The sequence below is a fragment of the Scardinius erythrophthalmus genome, assembly GCF_964197995.2.
Source record: "Scardinius erythrophthalmus genome assembly, chromosome: 10".
Classification (NCBI taxonomy): Eukaryota; Metazoa; Chordata; class Actinopteri; order Cypriniformes; family Leuciscidae; genus Scardinius; species Scardinius erythrophthalmus.
Window position 1 is genome coordinate 1,651,447 of NC_138230.1, and position 20,688 is coordinate 1,672,134.

Sequence of the window (20,688 nt, forward strand, 5' to 3'; positions counted from 1 at the left end):
AAATTAAACTTCTGTTACTTTTTTTCTACACTTTAATTTTTTTAAGTTCTTTCACTTCTTTAAAAAAAGAAGCATTCATGAATCTCTTGATTGTGTGTGTGTGTGTGTGTGTGTGTGTGTGTGTGTGTGTGTGTGTGTGTGTGTGTGTGTGTGTGTGTGTGCAGACGTCACACACCTGCCGTTCGGTCGTCCAGCTGTTCTCTTCCAGACGTCGTACACACTGCTGTGTCAGTCCGATTATTGCAGCGGCTTCAGTCACGCCATCAACATGCCGTTGTGGAGCGAGTTCACGCTGACAGCACAGGTGCACAAACCACTGCGTTTACACACACACACACACACACACACACACGTTCCTCTGAGCCGCTTCAGTGTTTCAGTGTGTGTGTGTGTGTGTGTGCAGGTGGAGGTGGCAGCAGTGTCGTCCAGCGAGTGTGTGAGAGCGGATCCTCGTCTCGAGCTCACACACACATGCAACACGTACAGCCAGGAGTCCGGCATCACACACGCGTTCCTCTACCCGCCGGGTCAGTCACACACACTTCTCTTGTTCTTAGCGGTTATTTTATGACACTGAATATAAAAAAGAAGCCAAATGATGTCTGATTTAAGGCTAAACACCACAGATGAACAGGGTAAAACTCTTAACTATCTGATATCACCATAATGTCCCCAGTTTATTAATTGTTTATAATTACTTAAGTTTTACTTAATTATTAAATACTTCACTACTTATAATTGATTTATTAAGTACATTACAACAGTTGTTTTGTATTACAAGTTTTCTAAAATTTTAAATGTTTAAAAATGCAAAAGGCATTTTTTTGACTAAATATGCAATAATTTGCATAAACTTCCAGAACATTAATATGAACATTGGATGAAGCCAGTTTCAAATTTCTTGTTTAATTTTGTTGACTTATTAGAGTTAAATGTTTTTACAGAGGGGATTTTGGATTTGTCTCTTTATCACTCCATAAATAACGAAATACTGTCAACAGACAGAAAAAAATACATTTTCACCATGTTTTAGGAGTAAAATGTTAAAAATATAATCAGGCGAAAGATATATGAAAAATCCCCTCAGTAAAAACCTTCGGAATATAGAAAGGAAAAAAACTGTAAGTTTTGGTGGATACAAGTGATGCTGAAGTGGAGAAAGAACTCGATTTGTGGAAACCGCCTTTAAAGATATGTATTGTAATTGGAATCTACAGATGCACATAATGAATAATACAAAGACTTAATGTGTATTTTATTTTATTTTTTCTCTCAACTTGTCTGAAAGCCGCAACAATGGTTTACCCTTAAATGAGGAATGTCCGAGTTCCAGGTAAAGCTGACACACGTGTTTCATGCATGCTAAAGGACTGATGTTGGTTTCTGTGCAGATTTCTCTGTTACGGCTGAATCCAGATATGAAGCCTCACTCATCTCCAACACAGTTCCCATGTATCCTGCCTTCAAGAGTGAGTCTGATGCTGATAAATATTCTCAAAATTAATTTGATTCAATATGATTCACAAGTGCATGAGCTGATTCACATTGGCAGAAAAACATTGAGTGAGGCGTTTGAAAGATCTGATTGGCTAAAAACAACGTCAGTTTAAGAAGAAACACCTGGAGGAAAGTCTGAAAGCAGGCACAGATCCAGAGCAATCCACACACACACACACACACAATGATGATCAATTCATATGCATAAAATAATTCAGAAATGTGCGAACGTACTTGTGCATTATGAACTGTGCTTTGCATTTGTGATTAACTGTTCTGCATGATAAATCATATTTTAATCGTAATCATGATTTCTGCTTGAATGAAAATGAAAAATCAAAGTATAAAACCAACATAAATTATAGTAGCATTTATTATAAACAGTATTTATTATAAACATCAAGCCTAAACAAAATTATTGACAGCGAAAGTCATCACTCGGCACCAGTACAAATGTGTGCATGTTTTGTATATTGACTTTAATTGCATTATATAAGTTGCTTTGGAATACAAGTCAAAGCATGTTTCAGATTATAGAAAGAACATGCATTTGTGAATCACATTTTGTAACAAAATGAATTTAGACTATTTTGGCTTCATACACTGCTGCAGTTCACGCAGAAAAACTTCACCATGAGATTGATCAAATGTCACATATTATAATAAATGTGTTAAGAAACGAGACTTAACACTCTCTCTCTCTCTCTGTGTGTGTGTGTGTGTGTGTGTAGAGGTGTGGCGTCACCTCCAGAGAGTCGTGCTCAGGCGATACAGTCAGGAGAATAATGGTGTGAATGTGATCATGGGACCCATATTTGATCACGACCACAACGGACTGAGAGACACGGAGGAGACGATTAAAGAGTGAGAATCACACACACACACACTCACACACATACACACACACACCTAATTATGTAAACATTTTATATACTAATTGTATATTTAAATATTTTTTTATTTAAATATAATGTATTACTATTTCATACTATTATTTAATCATATAAAATACTATAAAAATCAATATGTTTACTCCTAGTGGAGACTGTTCTGATTACAGCTGTAGTTATGCTGTGGATCCTTCTGACAATCATGTTTATGAAGTTTAAATTATGTTAAATTTAAATGATTATTATTATTATTATTATTATTATTATTTAATTATTTAAGTATTGAATAATTTATTCAGATAATTAATTATTATTAAATCTTATTTAATATTTTATAGAATTATTTAATAATGTAAAATATTTTATTATTTTTAGAAATACGTGTTTATACATATTAATTAATTATATATATATATTATTGTATCATAAATATGTATTAATTGATACATTATATATGTATCATATTAATTTTATTGTTTGAAATATAAGTAATATATTAATAACATTTATACATAATAATATTTATCATGTAAAACTATATTTCTAATTCATTGAATATTTAATTATATATTTAAATAATTTATAATTTATTTAATATGATTTAATACTATTTTATATAATTTATGTATTTATATTTATAATAACATGTGATGTTTTATATGAATATGTGTGCTGGTGTAGACTGTAATGTGTGTGTGTGTGTGTGTGTGTGTGTGTGTGTGTGTGTGTGTGTGTGTGTGTGTGTGTGTGTGTGTGTGTGTGTGTGTGTGTGTGTGTGTGTGTGTGTCAGGCATGCGGTCGGCTCCGTCTCCATCCCCACTCACTTCTACAGCCTCATCATCAGCTGTGAGGAGCTCAACGACACACTGGATGAGTGTGATGGAGGACTGAGAGTCACATGCTTCATTCTGCCTCACAGAGAGGACAACAGCGGGAGCTGCAACGTCAGTACACACACACACCCTCACAGACACACATACACAGACACACACACCCTCACAGGCACACACTCACACACAGACACTCACTCACACACACACACACACACACGCACACACACCCTCACAGACACACACACACCCTCACAGACACACGCTCATACACACACACACTCATACACAGACACACACACAAACACACACACTGATTTTTCATTAGTAAATGAGACCTAGTGTTTAGCATGTTTATTTATGAGGTTTTTCCAGCAGATGGAGCCATTTAGAGTCCAAATAGTCAAGTCCCAAAATAGATAAATAGCCCTGGATAAGATGCAGTAGGAATTTTTGAGGAAAAGTACTTCAAGTGTTGTTTCTATATGATTTTTAGGTGCTGAATCCATTTCTGCCGTATAACAAGTTGTAAACATAAACAATAAAAACAAAATGGCTGCCAAAAAAAAAAAAAAAGTTTTAATGCATTTATTGCAGTTTAAACATTAAACATTAGAACTAAACTATGCATTCTCAGAATATTTAAACATGTAAACAATGAAAAAACAACATTAACATGAAAGGGACAGTTTTTAATGGCTGCTTGAATTATGCCAAGGTACCAAGGTACACTGGGAAGCATATATCAGTGGAAATATGCAATTATGCCCAGCCCGAAGGGGGGGACTTGGAATACACATGACCCCAGGGGGCTGCATATTGAGAATCACTGGGGTGTCCAGCCGCAGGTGGAATATTTCCAACCCAGGGGTGGCAAGGTGGCTTGCCGAGGGAAAGACACATGCTCAGAGAGGCTTACAGTGGACTACACACGTGGGGGTCGCCCAGAGTCTGTGTTAGGTGTCGCCCAGCCTGCAGCTCTACAGATGTCTGTTAGCGAGGCGCCATGCGCTAGAGCCCAAGAGGATGCCACACTCCGGGTGGAGTGGGCCGTTACACCAAGGGGGCATGGTCGACCTTGCTGCTGGTAAGCCAAAGCAATGGCGTCCAGTATCCAGTGAGACAACCTTTGCTTGGAGAGAGCCTTTCCCTTCAGCTTCCCACCATGACAGACAAAGAGCTGGTCTGAGGTCCTGAAACACTGCGTTCTGTCTACGTAAGCATGGAGGGTGCGTACTGGACAGAGCAGTGCCAAGGCTGGGTCTGCCTCTTCCAAGGGCAGCGCTTGCAGGTTCACCACCTGGTCTCAAAAGGGTGTGGTGGGAACCTTGGGCACATATCCAGGCCGGGGTCTCAGGATCACGTAAGAGTTAGCCGGTCCAAATTCCAGGCACGCTTCGTCAACTGAAAATGCCTGCAGGTCCCCTATACCCTCTTGATGGAGGCCAATGCAACCAGGAGCGCTGTCTTCATTGACAGGAACTTAAGCTCCACTGATTGCAGAGGCTCAAAGGGAGTACTCTGCATGGCAGTTAAAACCACTGAGAGGTGCCAAGAGGGTACGAGGGGAGGACGAGGAGGATTCAGTCTCCTGGCTCCCCTCAGGAAACTGATGATCAGGTCGTGCTATCCAATGGACTTACCATCAACTGCATCATGATGTGTGGCAATGGCGGCACCATACACTTTCAGGGTGGAGTGAGACAACCTTCGCTCCAACCCTTCTTGCAGGAAGGAAAGCACGACACTGATCGGGCCTTTCGTGGGTTCTTGATGTTTAGAAGAACACCAGTTGACGAAGAGGTTCCACTTCAACGCATAGGCAATGTCTCATGGACGATGCTCTAGCGGAAGTGATGGAAGCCACCAGGGTACTCAAACCTACCTCGTCCCGTCCAGGAACCACATATGGAGGTTTCAAAGATCGGGACGAGGGTGCCATAGGGTGCCCCATCCCTGAGAAAGCAGGTCCTTCCTCAGGGGAATAGGCCAGGGAGGTGCTGTCGCGAAGAGTACTAGTTCTTGGAACCAGGTGCGGTTTTTGCCAATACGGGGCAACCAAAATTACCTGCTCCTCGTCCTCCCTGATCTTGCGCAAAGTCTGCGCAAGAAGGCTCACTGGGGGAAACGCATACTTGCAGAGGCCCTGCGGCCAGCTGTGCGCCAGTGCATCCGTGCCGAGCGTGCCCTCGGTCAGGGAATAAAACAGGTCGCAGAGGGAGGCAAACAGGTCTACCTGTGCGTCCCCGAACTGATCCCAAATCAGCTGGACCGTCTGGGGATGGAGTCTCCATTCTCCAGCGAGAGGCCGAAACCGAGACAGATCAGCTGCACGGTTCAGGTCTCCCGGGATATAAATGGCTCGAAGCGACCTCAGATGCTTCTAACTCCATATGAGGAGGTCGCGGGCGAGTTGCGACATACGGTGGGAGCGCAGACCACCTTGTCGGTTGATGTACGCTACTGTGGCGGTATTGTCTGATCGGACTAATACGTGCTGGCCCCTGAGCAACGCACAAAAGCGGTGCAGGGCGAGACGTACAGCCTGCAACTCGAGGCAATTGACATGCCAAAGGCGCTGGGGTTCTGTCCAGGAGCCCGCGGCAGCATGTCCATTGCACATGGCGCCCCAGCCCATTGTGGAGGCATCTGTTGATACAACAACATGCCAGGAAACTGACGGTAGGTCGAAGTCACTGGGACTCGGTCTCATATGAAGCAAACCGAGCGACGTTACTGCGGCTGCGGATGCCATATGCCCCAGGAGCCTCTGAAATAGTTTCAGTGGAACTGCACTCTTGCCCTCGAACTAACGAAGGCAAGTCAGCAGTGACTGCGCGCGCTCGCTCGTAAGCTGTGCGCGCACATGGCGACCGAGTCGATTTCCATACCGAGAAAAGAGATCCTCCGCACGAAGCAGAGTTTGCTCTTCTCCCAGTTGACCTGAAGGCCCAGACAAGCTAGGTGCCAGAGCACTAGGTCCCTGTGTTCGCAAACCTTGTCTCGAGAGTGAGCTAGGATCAGCCAGTCGTCGAGAGGAACAAGGGCTGCCTCGACAACCTTTGTGAAGACGCGAGGAGACAGGACTAGCCCGAAAGGGAGAACCGCGTACTAGTATGCCTGCCCCTCAAATTATATATATATATATATATATATATATATATATACTGGTATTCCTCATTTAAACATTAATCATGTAAACATGACATTTCAGAAAACTTGTAATACAAAAAATGTCTGTCTCTATGTAAGTGAAAAACTGGAAAGGTTTTATGGTGATATCTATAACTTAAAAATTTTATCCTATCCACCTGTAGTGTTTCGGCTGTGAATAATGCACCTATTGTTTCAATAACAATTACAAGAAAATGGGACCCTTATTTCAATGTTATACGGTGGATCCTTATTCAGGAGACATTGAACTTTCTAAAAATGGGTATAACAACTTTTCCTCAAAAATGCCTACAGGGTTACACAATCTTGAAGATTCGGACCTGACTTAAAGACACCAGACCACAACAAAACCACACACACACACAAACAGGCACACACTCGCATACACACACACACACACACACACACACCCTCACAGACACACACTCATACACAGACACACACACACAAACACACACACTGATTTTTCATTAGTATATGAGACCTAGTGTTTAGCATGTTTATTTATGAGGTTTGTCCAGCAGATGGAGCCATTTAGAGTCCTAAGACACCAGACCACAACAAAACCACACACACACACACACACACACACACACACACACAGTGAGTTGTTATTTAAGCTGCATTGACACTGCTTTATGATTCACAAGTGATGATGTCATCTTTTCTGGGAATATCTGACATTTCTTCAAACTGGAAAAAACTCTGGAAATAACTTAATTTGGTAAAGTGTGCAGTGGCGGATCAGAAGCAACTCATCACCTAACCATTCACACCGGATACACAACTCATCACCTAACCATTCACACCGGATACACAACTCATCACCTAACCATTCACTCCGGTTACACAACGCACACCTGTCAGAGGTCACTCAAAACTCACACTCAAATCCCAGTCTCAGCTCAACGGTAATCTCACACACACTCCTCTATAGTTTCAGCTAGACCCCGAAGCCATTTGTTTTGAGAATAATGGCTGGCTGATGAAGTTATTGGCTGGCTAGCCGGCTCAGCCAAAACCTAAATGGCTGCTGCAGCCGCCAAACTTTTCATAGCTGCAAATGGCTGAAGCTGCCACTTCATGTCTACAGATGTCTATGTTATACTGATTTACTAGATCTCAATATTTCCAAGCAATGCATGGCTTACACTATATTTCTACAAAATGCAATACAATGTAATAAAGAAAACACCAGATTTTACTTTCACAGCGTATGTACATCAGGCGCGTAGCCAGTAATGGGCCAGGGCGGCACTGGCCCACCCACATAACTCACTGGCCCGCCCAGGCAAGTTTGATCAAAATACATTTTTAGTTTATTTTTATTATTCAAATGTATTTAAGAAAATATATTAATATAAACCTGATTTATTGTTGACTGGTGTGTGTGTTTAATTCTGTTTCCGAATAAAATGCGTGAAAGCCTCCCTCCGGAACGTAATTGGTTGCTATGGTTGCTAGGGGTTCCGAGTCCGACAGGCAGACTCTCTAGGCGGCGGGCTCTGGCGGCCTTTAGTTCTTTGAAAAATAACTCTGTGACTCTTTGGACTATGATGAGATCATTTCTGTTTTTAATACTAAACCCAGGCACTTGCATCTTGTTTTGTAGAATGAAAACAACAAAGGTAGGCCAGTTGTTTAACTAATTTCCTTAATTTTTGCCCGTGAAGTGATTTAAGGCGAGACACGGCAAAAACATCGGGTTTTTTTTTCACTGGTCAATTTTAAGATTTTGGGCTATTTGTCTTCTTCAATGCATTATTTCAGACTTGTGGTGAAAAAAAAAAATCCAAAATACACATTTAGGTCTTTATTTTACTACATTTTGTCTATTTGCGTCTGTATATTTCTCCTAAATTCAACAAAAGTTGGCGTTGTTAATCAATATGCTGCACCGCGATCGCTTTCTGCACCTGTCATAACACAAACACTGTTGAAAAGCTCTCTACTTTCTCCTGTACACAATGCTGTCGGAACCAAATATGGTAAATTCCTTTAATCAGCAACCAATCGTGAAAGTACAATGGGGCATTTAACTCTAAAAGCGAAATCTCATTGGCTGATATCAATTTCTGACAATGTGATTCGTTCAGATGCATCACGTGACGTGCTCTGACATTTTGATGTGTGTTTTTGACTGTTTTTGACTGGGGTTCTGTTCAGTTGTTGGCCATAAATGCTGTGTTATAAGTTTTGATGTGTTTTAGGTGGTTTGTATTGTTGTTGCTGATGATTTGATAAGATATTGTGTCTGTAAATAGTTGTTTCTGCTAAAAAGTATGATTTTTTACATTACAAATCTTTAAATGCTGTTTTCTCAAAATTAGTTGTTTGTCATTCTCCAGAATAACTGAGGAAGTTTTATGGTAATATCTATTATTTTAAAATGTTACCCTATTCACCTGTCTCGCCTTAAGTTACTGGTGTGTTGTGTACTGTATAGCTGAATGCCTTATAGGCTATCCTACTGTACATTGTTTAGTTTAAATTAGTTGCAATTTTTTTGGCACAAAAGCTTAATTTCCACCAGGCTGCATTGTATATGGTTGATTTAACAGAAATTGGGGAGTGTGTTGTTATTCATTTCAAACCATGCTTATTGATATATTATTATTATTTACTTATTAATTATTATTTAAGTAATTTTTTTTCTAGGAAAAACTATTGGCCCACTCACTTTTTCACTGGCCCGCCCAAAATACAATTTCTGCCTACGCCACTGATGTACATATTTATTTTGTAGTCTGTATGCTACTAAACATTTTCAAATAGCCTACAATGTGTTGTGTTTAGGCTAAATGTATGTAGGCTAAGTTGTATACAATAAGTTGGCATTATCATGGATGAAGCTTATCATATTACACCTTGAAGGAGCAAGTGATGATCGTTTGCCATTGTGCAGTAGGCCAGTGGAACTAAACATGCATTCCACCGGCACACTACCTGGTGAATTGAAGAGGTAGGCCATAGCGGACAGTGTGGGGAAAGTATTGCTATGGGTTCGCCAAAAGTCCAATGCTCCTTGGTCTCTTGTTCTCACTGCCAGAAAAGCATCTATCTCTTGGTCAAGGATAGAACTTGAAGAATGAGCTTCTGCATCTTCTTGTGCCTCTGCTTATAATTCTAGTCGCAGGCGTTTCGCACTTCCCCCCACATCTCCATCGTGGTCACCATTCCCACCAGAAGGACCTCCAGAACCACCATCAGTAGTTGTCCTCTCATCTCCAACCCCAAACACTGTTGAACTGAATCTGAAAAGTGAAATATATGCATAAGGCAAATGGCTGTTAAAATCAAAACCATGAGAAAAGTAAGTGGAAATATCAATGTCACCTGGAGGAGTTCAGTTTCTCATGGAGATTCTGCAGCAGCTCTCTGCTTTCATCTTTCGTCATAGTGACATCTCTGACAGCTGGATCAAACACTGCGGTGGCTCTAACCAGATCTGACATGGGGATTCATTTGTCCATGTTTTTCACTATTCGTTCTTTGACTCTCTTCATTAGTAGTGGATCTCTGGGAGCCACTGCACAGATTTTCTTGATTCGAGCCCTGATTAGTGGCATGGCACTCAGGTTTGGACTGACTTCACTTATAATGAGAGTGAATTTCTCAAAGTCTTCCAAAAAGCTAGCTAAGTTACAAAGTAGCTTGATGTCATCAGGTAGGAGGCATAACAAGGGCTTTCCTATCCTCTTCAGGATTTCAGTGACTTCTGTCTCCATACTGACTAAGCTTCTGATCATGTTGAGGACACTGTTCCAACGTGTTGGCACTGTGGTCTTCAGTGTTTTGTGTGTCTGTGAGCCCTGTTTTGATTTCTTAGTTCCCAGCTGCCAATCCTCTGCATCCTCCATTTCATCAATAGGATCATTGGAATCTGCATCAATTTCATCCTGCAGGTCTTGAATCTTGGCAAATATGTCTGCCTCTTTCTGCTCCAACACAAATTCCTCTATTAGATGTGCAGTGCACTGACAATATCTTTGCATTGGGAAATTAAGGCTTGTGCTTCAGGGATTTTGGTAAGAGTGTCTGTTATGAGTAAGTTGTGTAAACAGTGTGCTACGCATGTTACTCTCTCATGGCCCAGTAACCGGGACAACTTAATCATATTCGCTGCCCCATCTGTTGTGTCAAAGAGCAACACATTTTTATCTTTGGGAAGGAATTCTTCGAGTTATTCCCTTACAAACACTGTAAGGTTTTCTGATGTGTGATTTTCTACAGGTTTAACACAAAGTGTAAACAGAAGGAAATTCCAGTTCGCATCTACAGTGCAGATTCTCACACCAACATATGGGTATCGATGATGAGCATCAGTCCAGCCATCTAACATTATAGTACCACTGACAATGTCTGCCAGTTGTTCTTTGACTTTGGACTTCAAACCCATGTAGACATCTGCCAGGGCTGTTGTTGCAAGGGCTCTGCTGGTTGGCAAATTGAGATGAATATTTTTCTTGTTGAATGCTTGAAAACCTTCCTTTTCTATTAATTCAAAAGGGAGCAGGTCCTGGCACAGCCACAACACGATGTCGCGATTAACATCAAACTGGGAAGTAGCTGGGCTTTCTTTCGGCACAGTTTGGATCCAGTTAGTCAGTTTACTTGATTGTTCTTTGAGAAATATTGTACTCTCTTTGTGTGCAGCTTTGGCATGAGCAAGGAAGTTTCCTCTTGATGTTTTTTCTCCCAAGCTGTACACTTTTGACAGCATTCCATGTTCTTTTGTCATTTCTGCTTCAAAGCAGAGTTTGCAGTAGAGTTTGTCATCAATGCGATTGTTGTTCACACACAGATCGCCCATATATGTCCAAAAATGTGAACGAAGGCTACGAGCAGAATCAACACTGTGAGGCCTCCATGTCACACCAGAATCCTTAAGCAGATGTGTTCGTGATGCGCTGATATATTTGTTAATTCCGCGTCCTAAAAGAGAACAAAAATATCCATAAAACACTAGTTCTGACACAATGACAAAATGGCATTATAGTCCTGACAAAAAGGCATTCTTACTTACAAGAACGGTTGCACAAAACACCTAAAGTGAAGATTTAGCACTAGAACTAGCCTACTTGAGCTATTTGGTAATATTAGCTATAGTGCTAGGCGCATTCAATAGGCACTGTAACGTTAGTGAATAATGGCCCTGCTGCTGTGTAAGAGAGCACACTTGTCAAACTTCACGGAGTAACGTTATGCATATATTTATGACATGTACAGTAATTCGCTGTTCAACTTTATAGTTACCGGTAATATAAACACACACTGTTATCAGTATTATTTTGGACAAAGTTTTGCACATTTCACTTCAATGTACACTGAAGCATGCGTCGTGAATTAGCAATGTGGAAACGGTGGTTTGTTACTGCAGTAATATCACATTCAGTGCTATAAATCTCTCCGTTCCAGAATATTTGGTTCATAACATCAATCTTTGATTCAGGTGTTTGTGCAACCGTGCCCTGAAGATTTAACAAAAGTCTGGGTAGGCCTAAGTAGGAATTAGGAAAGTATGTGAGAAGTGAGATCAAAATTACCTTGCTTGCTTCTTTCCGCCATTCTTCTGTACGGAAAACGAGCAATTTTAATTGGTCGTCAATTCACTGTGAGTCTGTGTATCGTAGCAACGAGCACAAGACTGTGCTGTGATGAATCCAGTGGGAAAATAGATCTTGTGTATTGTTTATATATTTCGTGTGTGTATGTCTCTATGTGATAGAATTATTATTTTGATGCAAATAATTCTAGCCGGCTCAGCCAAACTTTATCAGATGGCGGCTCAATTTGGCTTACGAAATTATTGGCTGGCGGCGGTTGAAATTCTAAATGGAGTAAATGGCGGCGCCTGGCGCCGTTTTTTAATCTCCCACTTCCTGTTTAAACGGTCCTGTTTGACTGGAAAGAACCCCCTCAACCGTTCTAACGACCCCTGTTGTCTCTTTCCCGTAGCGTGTGGATGACGAGTCTCGCTGGGTGGAGGATCTGCTGAAGCTACACACTGCACGTGTGCGGGACGTGGAGCTCCTCACGGGCCTGGACTTCTACCGCTCCACCGCTCTGCCGTACACACGCGTGCTGGCGCTCAAAACACACATGAGGACCTTCGAGGACGACGGCTGACGGAACCGCTCGCACCCACCGCACCTGACGCTTTCACTGTATAGTTTTATACACTGTGTCATATTTATTATTCACCTTCAAGCTAATAATGATGAAACCGTCTCACATCCACAGTCCCACTTCAGCTCACATTTCCTCAGCGCAATAACAGAGCCTTCACGCCACGCCGGGATTACCGGGATTCAGGAGTTATTTCACAATGTAATGACTATCATTGATTTTTGTTAATGTCTGAATAATGCAGGATAAATCTGAAAATAAAAGACATACGATGCAGTCACTATAGCACATATCTGCATAACCATCTAATCTCTCGCTAAAAAAGTTTATTAAGAATGCATTTGCATATTGACTTGGTAACACTTTACAAAAGGTTGCATTTGTTAACATTAGTTAAATAACATGAACTAACAATACAAAATGATGCGTTTATTAATCATGCACTGCTATAACTCTTGTTCTTGCTCAGTCTTTTGCAGCACTAATATCTAAACATCGTTAAATCAAGATACATTTACTGGAGAAGTACACTGACTGAAGATATTAAGACTTGTTTACTGAGAAATCATCAAAATGAAGTGAGTTTAAAACAAGAACAAATGTCTGACAATGGAGTCAGAAATATAATCTGGTTCTTTGAATTAAGTTTATTTTTCTGACTCCATCGGCAGATGTTTGTTCTAAGAATGTTTATATATTTGTACTGCAAAACAAGACAGAAATACATAGTGTAATGTTTATTTCAACATTATCTGAAACATTATTAAAACAAAAGTTTTATCTGTTAATATTATTTAGGCTACTGAGCTAATATGAGCTTAATTTTAACAGATGGAATTTTACTAAGTAACATTAATATAGATAAATAAATAATGTTAGTTAATGTGATTCTTTAACTAATGGGACTTAACTGTAAAGTCACCGTGTTTTATGTCTGTTGATGAAATTCAATTGCACAGATTTATTTGGCGTTAATAGTATTGCCATAGAAACGCTTATTTCCGAGTCTCTGAGGTTGTCATTTAGTAATTACAGTAATAACGACGTGGCGTGAACGCTGCATAAACACAGAGTGTGTGTGTGTGTGTGTGTGTGTGTGTGTGTGTATTTGTCCTGCTGGTTTATGTCTGTCCACTCTGGATTGGTCTTTAGCACATGAAAACATCAGTAAACAAGCGTGTGAACGGTGTATTTGTGATAGTTAAGTGATACTTTAGTGATAGTGAATCACTGCTGCCCATTGGTGGAAGACGGTCATGTGACTCATGATTCTCAGTGAGTGATACTCTGTCTTACTAATGAGTGTCTTTAATGATTTCGTCCGTCAATAAAATTCTTGAACTGTCAGTAAAACATGGTGTGTGTCATGTGTTGCTGTGTGTGTGTGTGTGTGTGGTGGCTGATGGTCTTTTAAAGTGTTCAGACGCCGCCGTGACTGCTCCCCGTACGACTGATTTATTTACATTTATTTGTACTTTTTTGGACCATTTTTGGTTTTATCAGAGTCGGCATGTTACAATATGACCGGGATCAGAATGCATCAAACAAGCAGTTTTACTGACCTTTTATCCAACTCTCCATCGTGGCCTGTGGAAATACTGAGGGACGAGGACAACAACCCAAACAACAACAGCGGCGAGACCCGATGGAGGCGTAAAAGGAGGCACAGAGTACAGAAGTACACAGGTGTACAGAACAGGCTACGGTCTCAGGGGTGAACACCTTTGCCCAGTATCCTGCTTACAAACGTCCAGTCTCTGGAAAATAAGCTGGACGACTTCAGAGCCAGGATAATGTTCCAGCGGGATGTAAGGGACTGTAACATCCTTTGTCGGAAACATGTCTGACTTCCCTCGTACCGAACACAGCGGTTACTCCAGCCGAGCACTCCTCTGTCTTAGGCATGGACAGAACAGAAGAGTCCGGTAAAACAAGAGGGGGAGGAGTCTGTTTCATGATGAACAACAACTGGTGTAGCCCAAAGGAGACAAAGACCCTCTCGAGTTCCTTCTCGCCTCACCTGGAACACCTGACGATTATGTGTCGCCCTTTTTTCCTTCCTCGCGAGTTTACCTCAGTCATTTCCACGGCTGTATACATTCCACCACAAGGCTTTGTCAGTGTTACACGACGTGACAGTTGGACTCCAGACCAGACACCCGGACGCTGCCCTCATCGTGGCAGGGGACTTTAACAAGGCAAATCTTAAAAAAGTTCTGCCTAACTTTTTCCAACATATCAAGACCACCAGTAGGCTGATGACAAGACACTAGATCACTGCTACACACCCTTTAAAAAAGGGTTCAAATCCATTCCTATCCCAGCTTTCGGGAAATCTGATCATAACACCATTTTCTTGATCCCGGAATATAAACAGAGAATGATTCGAGAGCCGGTAGTGACGCGAGAGGTCAGACGCTGGACAGCCGAATCAGTGGAGACGCGACGCGATGCGCTGAGTGACGTGGACTGGGAGATGTTCCGGGAGAGTGCAGACAACGACGTCAGTGTGTTTGCGGATGTGGTTACGAGCTTTGTGGCCACACTGATAGACGATGTTGGACCCACGGCGATGGTGAAGTCTTTTCCGAACCAAAAACCGTGGGTCGACAGATCCATCCGCGCTGCACTGAAAGAGCGCACCACCACTTACAACGCTGGACTGCTGTCGGGTGACATGACGGAATACAAGGCTGCATGCTACAAACTGAGGCGGGACATAGCGGATGCTAAGCGGCGCTACAGGGACAACATGGAAGCACAATTCCAGAAAAAGGACACACGAAGCATATGGCAGGGATTACATGAGATCACAGACTACAAGGGGGTTCACCCCTGTATGGTGAGTGCAGACGCGACGCTGGCGAACGAACTGAACTCCTTCTATGCACGTTTCGAAGCTAGCAATGCTAACGCTGGCCTGACTAACGCAGATAGAAGGAGCTCTAGCAGTGAGGCAGCACTCAGCCCCGTTTTCTCTGAGTACGACGTGAGAAGGTTAGATGAAAAGGGTGAACACCAGAAAGGCGACAGGCCCGGATAGGATCTCAGGACGAGTCATCAGGACCTGCGCTGACCTTCTGGCTCCAGTGTTCACCACCATATTCAATCTCTCTCTTGCACAATCCACAGTCCCCACATGCTTCAAGATGTCCACCATCATCCCTGTGCCCAAGAATGCCTCCCCAGCCGGTATGAACAACTACCGTCCTGTAGCACTGACCTCGTGGTTATGAAGGGCTTTGAGAGGTTGATAAAGGACCACATCTGCTCCTCTCTTCAAAGCAACTTGGACCCACTGCAGTTCGCCTACCGCTCCAACAGATCCACAGACGACGCCATTTCCCAGGTCATGAACACCTTGACATCGTAGGAGGGGGCTACGTCAGACTGCTGTTCATAGACTACAGTTCAGCTTTCAACACTGTAGTCCCCAGCAGGCTGGCTACTAAGCTGTATGACCTGGGCCTGAACCCATCAATGTGTGCCTGGATCCTGGACTGCCAGGCCTCAGGTCGTCAGAGCGGGAGGGCACACATCACACCGCCTCGTCCTCAACACTGGGGTCCCTCAGGGCTGTGTGCTGAGTCCGTTACTGTACTCCCTGTACACCCACGACTGTGTCGCCAGGCACAACTCCAACACCATCGGGAAGTTTGCGGACGACACGGTTGTGGTGGGCCCGATCACTAACAACGACGAACGGGCCTACTTACAGGAGGTGTCGGACCTGACAACGTGGAGCAAGGACAACAGCCTACTGCTTACCGGGAAGAAGACCAAGGAGATGGTGGTGGATTTCTGCCCACAACGTCGCAGGACCTACACCCCTCTCCTGATAGACGGGACACCAGTGGAGAGGGTGAGCAGTTTTAAATACCTCGGAGTACACATTTCCGAGGATTTATCATGGACTGTACTCACAGACACTGTGGTGAGAAAGGCAAGACAGCGCCTTTATCACCTCAGACAGCTCAGGAGATTCAAGGTCTCCCAACGGATCCTGATTTAGGGTGGGGAGGACCGCTGGAGTACCACACTTCCCCCTCTGCAGGACTTATACACCACACGCTGTACCAACAGGGCCAGAAGGGTTATGAAGGATCCCCATCACCCCTGCAACAAACTGTTTGTAACCCTCAGACGCCTGCGCTGTCATGAAACACGCACAGAGAGGATGAGGAACAGCTTTTTCCCTGCGGCAATCAGAGCCCTGAACTCTGCACTCTGAACACTTTAATTTTTAACACACTTTCAACACTTTTAAACCAGCCATTGAACTTTAACATGTGTACATCTGCCTGTCAATCTAGTTTTAACTTATAGCTATAATAATATTCTTCATTCATAACTATTGCACAATGATTTCATTACTATTGCACATGTAAGTTAGCCATAACCATAACTTAAATATAATTTAATATTAACTTAATTATAACTTCCGCTAAAACCTTTATTGTATTTTATTATATTCTATTCTATTTTATTTTACTTACACTGCATTATTTTTATTTTTACTTCAATTGAGCACAGAAGTGCAGTGCATGTCACAAAAAAACATTTCACTGCGCATCTTGTATGAGTATGTGAGAAATAAAAACCTTCGAATCTTGAAAAGAGGGGAAGCTCATTTTTGCCAAAGTCAGGTGGACAATATTAGCTCTGTCTGCCATCGTGTGCAGTTTGCTAGCTGGCTAGTTCACCCCTACGACGCTAGCCTAGCCTACTGTATGAATGAGTGAAGGAACAAACGATCTAAAAAAAAATATTAAACTCGACGAGGAAATGTGGGAATTACATTAAACTGAAACAAGGAATGTGGTGTATAATTGTGTGCAATGTATGATGAAAATTGCCAAGAATTTTCACCAAGCAAATACCTAGAGCTAGGTTGCAGCGGTTTGTCTTTCATCTACACTTGCAAAATCCGTGACGGGACTGAGCTCGAACAGCTTCAGCGGCAGCGACTTTATATAGTTCAAAATCTCTGTCAATCAAAAGGAGATGCAGCCTTTCGACAGACCCTCCAATCATCTCGCAGAAGCCCGAGTCCAGGCCCGCCCACTCCTGTGAAGGTAATGTGATGTCATGAAGAATCGCATGCTCAGGGGGAGATGTGTGAAGTGTACATAAGATTGCAAGCGTAAATTAAATTAGCATGCGCGAGAAGGTAAAGGTGTAAATCGCCTTTCAAGTGTAAGAACAAAATATTTGCGGCATTTCACTATTATTGGTGAGTGTAATGCATGTGTTGTGAAACTGACAAAATAAACATGATCTGTGTTCCTCTGACTTTCTCCGTGCTTACACTTCTGACACGGGTTTATCACACAGATACGGCCAGAAGCTCTGCAGGCCTGAGAACAGCGATGTGCAGCCGAAACACCAGAGGCAGGAACTGCACAACAGATTCACTGCGTAAAATCACACTTTGTGTAAAAATAAACTGGTGCAAATGTGTAAAAGGCTTGTTGTGTGCATGAGGCAAAACAGTTCCCGGAATAACCCCATTAGTGCAGTTGCGTCTTCCTTCACGATTCTCTCTCTCACTGAGTTCTGCGAGCGAAGAGGAGGGCGGGTCCAGCTTCCTCATGTAGCCAATCAGAGAGCTTCTCGCTGACTCTCACTGGTTCAATAAACACGCCAGTCGCCAGAACACATCTTTGTCTTCATTTGGCTCAGAAACGTTCTCGTTTAAAAGATAAAGTTGTTGCTGATATTCCAGTGAAACCCTCTGTTAAATCCCTAGGAATTACAGTATAAAGGATGTCCTTGAAAGACAAAGCTTAAACTTCTCCTCTAGATTAAACAAGACCAAAGCGTTATTAAACTGTTGGTAACAACGTGATCTCTCGGTTTATGGTCGTGTCCTGTTATCTAAAGCAGAAGGCTTATCACCATTTCTCCTTATCTTTGTGTGTTAAAGACTCTTACTGTAAAGATATGTTTTGTTTGGAAAAACAAATCCCAAAGATTTAAGAAAAGGGATCTTACTAATAAGAAAGCTGAAGGGGGGCTGGAGGTACTCTTCTCTGAAGACGTTAATAGAGCTTTTAAAGGCATATGATGCTTGAGCAACTCTCTCTGGAATCATATCCCATAGCATCTTTAACCACACAGGTGTTGTAGTATTTCTGTATTTCTGTTAACTTCTGACTTTAATATTTATAAACTCCGTCTTAAATTCCACCTGCAAGTTCTTCTAGCCTGGAAAATTTGCTACTCACACACTTTCTCTCCTCACACTTCCTTTATTTGGAATAAAGCCAATATATTGGTTGCCAATAAGTCCTTATTTTTAAGGAACTGGTTTAACAGGGATATTAATCCTCTTGTGACTATGTTTGATAATTATGGAAATCTTTTAACTTACGAACAATTCATGCGAATCTATATTTTCCCTGTGCATTTTAAAGAATTTAAAGGATTAGTTCACTTTCAAAAAAAAGTTTTTTTCTGATAGTTTACTCTCCCCGATGTCATCCAAGATATCCATGTCTTTCTTTCTTCAGTTGAAAAGAAATTAAGGTTTTTGAGGAAAACATTCCAGGATTTTTCTTCATATAATGGACTTCAATGGAAACCAACTATTCCAATGCTCACAGAAGGTTCAGATGTCCGTCTCAGTGCTGCTTCAAAGTCTCCACACGATCCCAGTCGAGAAATAAGAGTCTTATCCAGCGAAACGATCGGCTATTTTAACCACAGATGCTCGTCGTGTACCATCTCTGAGATGCGCCACGTATTACATCATTAATAATAAAGCTAAAATGTTGCACACCATCTACCCTGTTAAATCATTAATTTCAATACTCTGATTGAGGATTTATGTTCTCTTTGTAAAAGTGGGAAAGAGGTGTTGACGCATTTGTTTCTGTGACATGGCAGGATCGAGCGCCACATATTGAGATCCTGAAACAGGAACTGTTGGAGTGTAGGAGCAACCGTAACGCTCCACCAGCTCAGATGGCCTGGTCATGTGGTGAGAACGCCGCCAAGGCGCCTTCCACGTAAGATACTGTACGGTCAATTACATCTTGGCTCCCGGTCAACAAAAGAGGCTGAAAGACCGACTAAAAGGCTTTCTTAAGAAGTGTGTGATAAAGCCCACATCCCTGGCAGCGAATCACACGCTCCGGCAGAATGGAGGACAGAGTTACGAAACAGGAGAACTGAACATCGCCTGACTAGAAGACATCAGAGAAAGCAGGGCATGCGAGTGTGTGTGTGTGTGTGTGTGTGTGTGTGTGTGTGTGCCATGCTTGTTCCTGCCCCCTTAAGGCCATCAGGAGACACCTTTACATGCCCTGTCTGTGAAAGACGGTGTGCGTCCCGCATCGCACTATACAGTCATCAGAGAACACACACATTATAGGAGAAGTCCTCATCGGACGACGATGGCCTACCCAGAAGTGTGTGTGTGTGTGTGTGTGTGTGTGTGTGTGTGTGTGTGTGTGTGTGTGTCACTCTCTGCTCTGTTTATGAGATCACAGATACTGGTGTGAAATATTAACACGTTTATGTGTTTCTCCAGTGTATCTGCACAACACACACTATCTGATGATCTCTGCTGTGTTTACTCTTCAGTTTCCTCTACGCTGGGATCAGCTCATACACCGAATACACATTTGCTCTAGCATTTACTTAGAAACTATTTTTGCTCAGAAATCACTTGTGAATTTCACAAATAATGACAAAGAAACAGCAAGTAACATTTAATTCAATGTGAAGATCTGAAGTAAAAAAAAAAACTGAAATAATATTTCTTGTAAAATGTTCTCCAATAATATTTGCTTTATTCACAACCTTGAAAATAAAGTGTATTAATTGAGGGAATGTTTGTAGTTCATAAACTGATGATCATTACGCCGAGGTTCATGAGTGCAGACCTGAGATCAGCACAGCTCAAACTGTGTAATACTGTGAAGTACTGCACTAAACATGTTTTATTTTATACAATATATATATTTGACTAAATAACTTGAAATTTAAAACTACTAGAAAATCAAAGCTATATGTCTGACCAAGTTGTGTTCCAAAGTTAATTTCACTAAAATTGAGCCGAAACGTTTAAAGGAGCATTTCATGGAAACGCAGTCGAGTTTAAAACATTTAAAAACTGTAATTTATGATGATTACTAACATACGAACATTTGTCAATTGCTCCT

General features: G+C 42.0%; 1 protein-coding gene across 1 annotated transcript in view; it reads left to right on the forward strand.

Moving 5' to 3' along the window:
• The window catches only part of enpp2l (ectonucleotide pyrophosphatase/phosphodiesterase 2-like), a 32,003-nt gene extending 18,134 nt beyond the window's left edge, over positions 1-13,869 (forward strand). The window contains exons 20-25 of the mRNA XM_081377259.1: positions 165-304; positions 404-527; positions 1,392-1,469; positions 2,229-2,361; positions 3,178-3,331; positions 12,350-13,869. Of these exons, the coding sequence (XP_081233385.1) occupies positions 165-304; positions 404-527; positions 1,392-1,469; positions 2,229-2,361; positions 3,178-3,331; positions 12,350-12,520 (800 nt within the window). The 3' untranslated portion in view covers positions 12,521-13,869. The remainder of the gene's footprint in view (positions 1-164; positions 305-403; positions 528-1,391; positions 1,470-2,228; positions 2,362-3,177; positions 3,332-12,349) is intronic.
• The last annotated feature ends 6,819 nt before the right edge of the window (positions 13,870-20,688 follow it).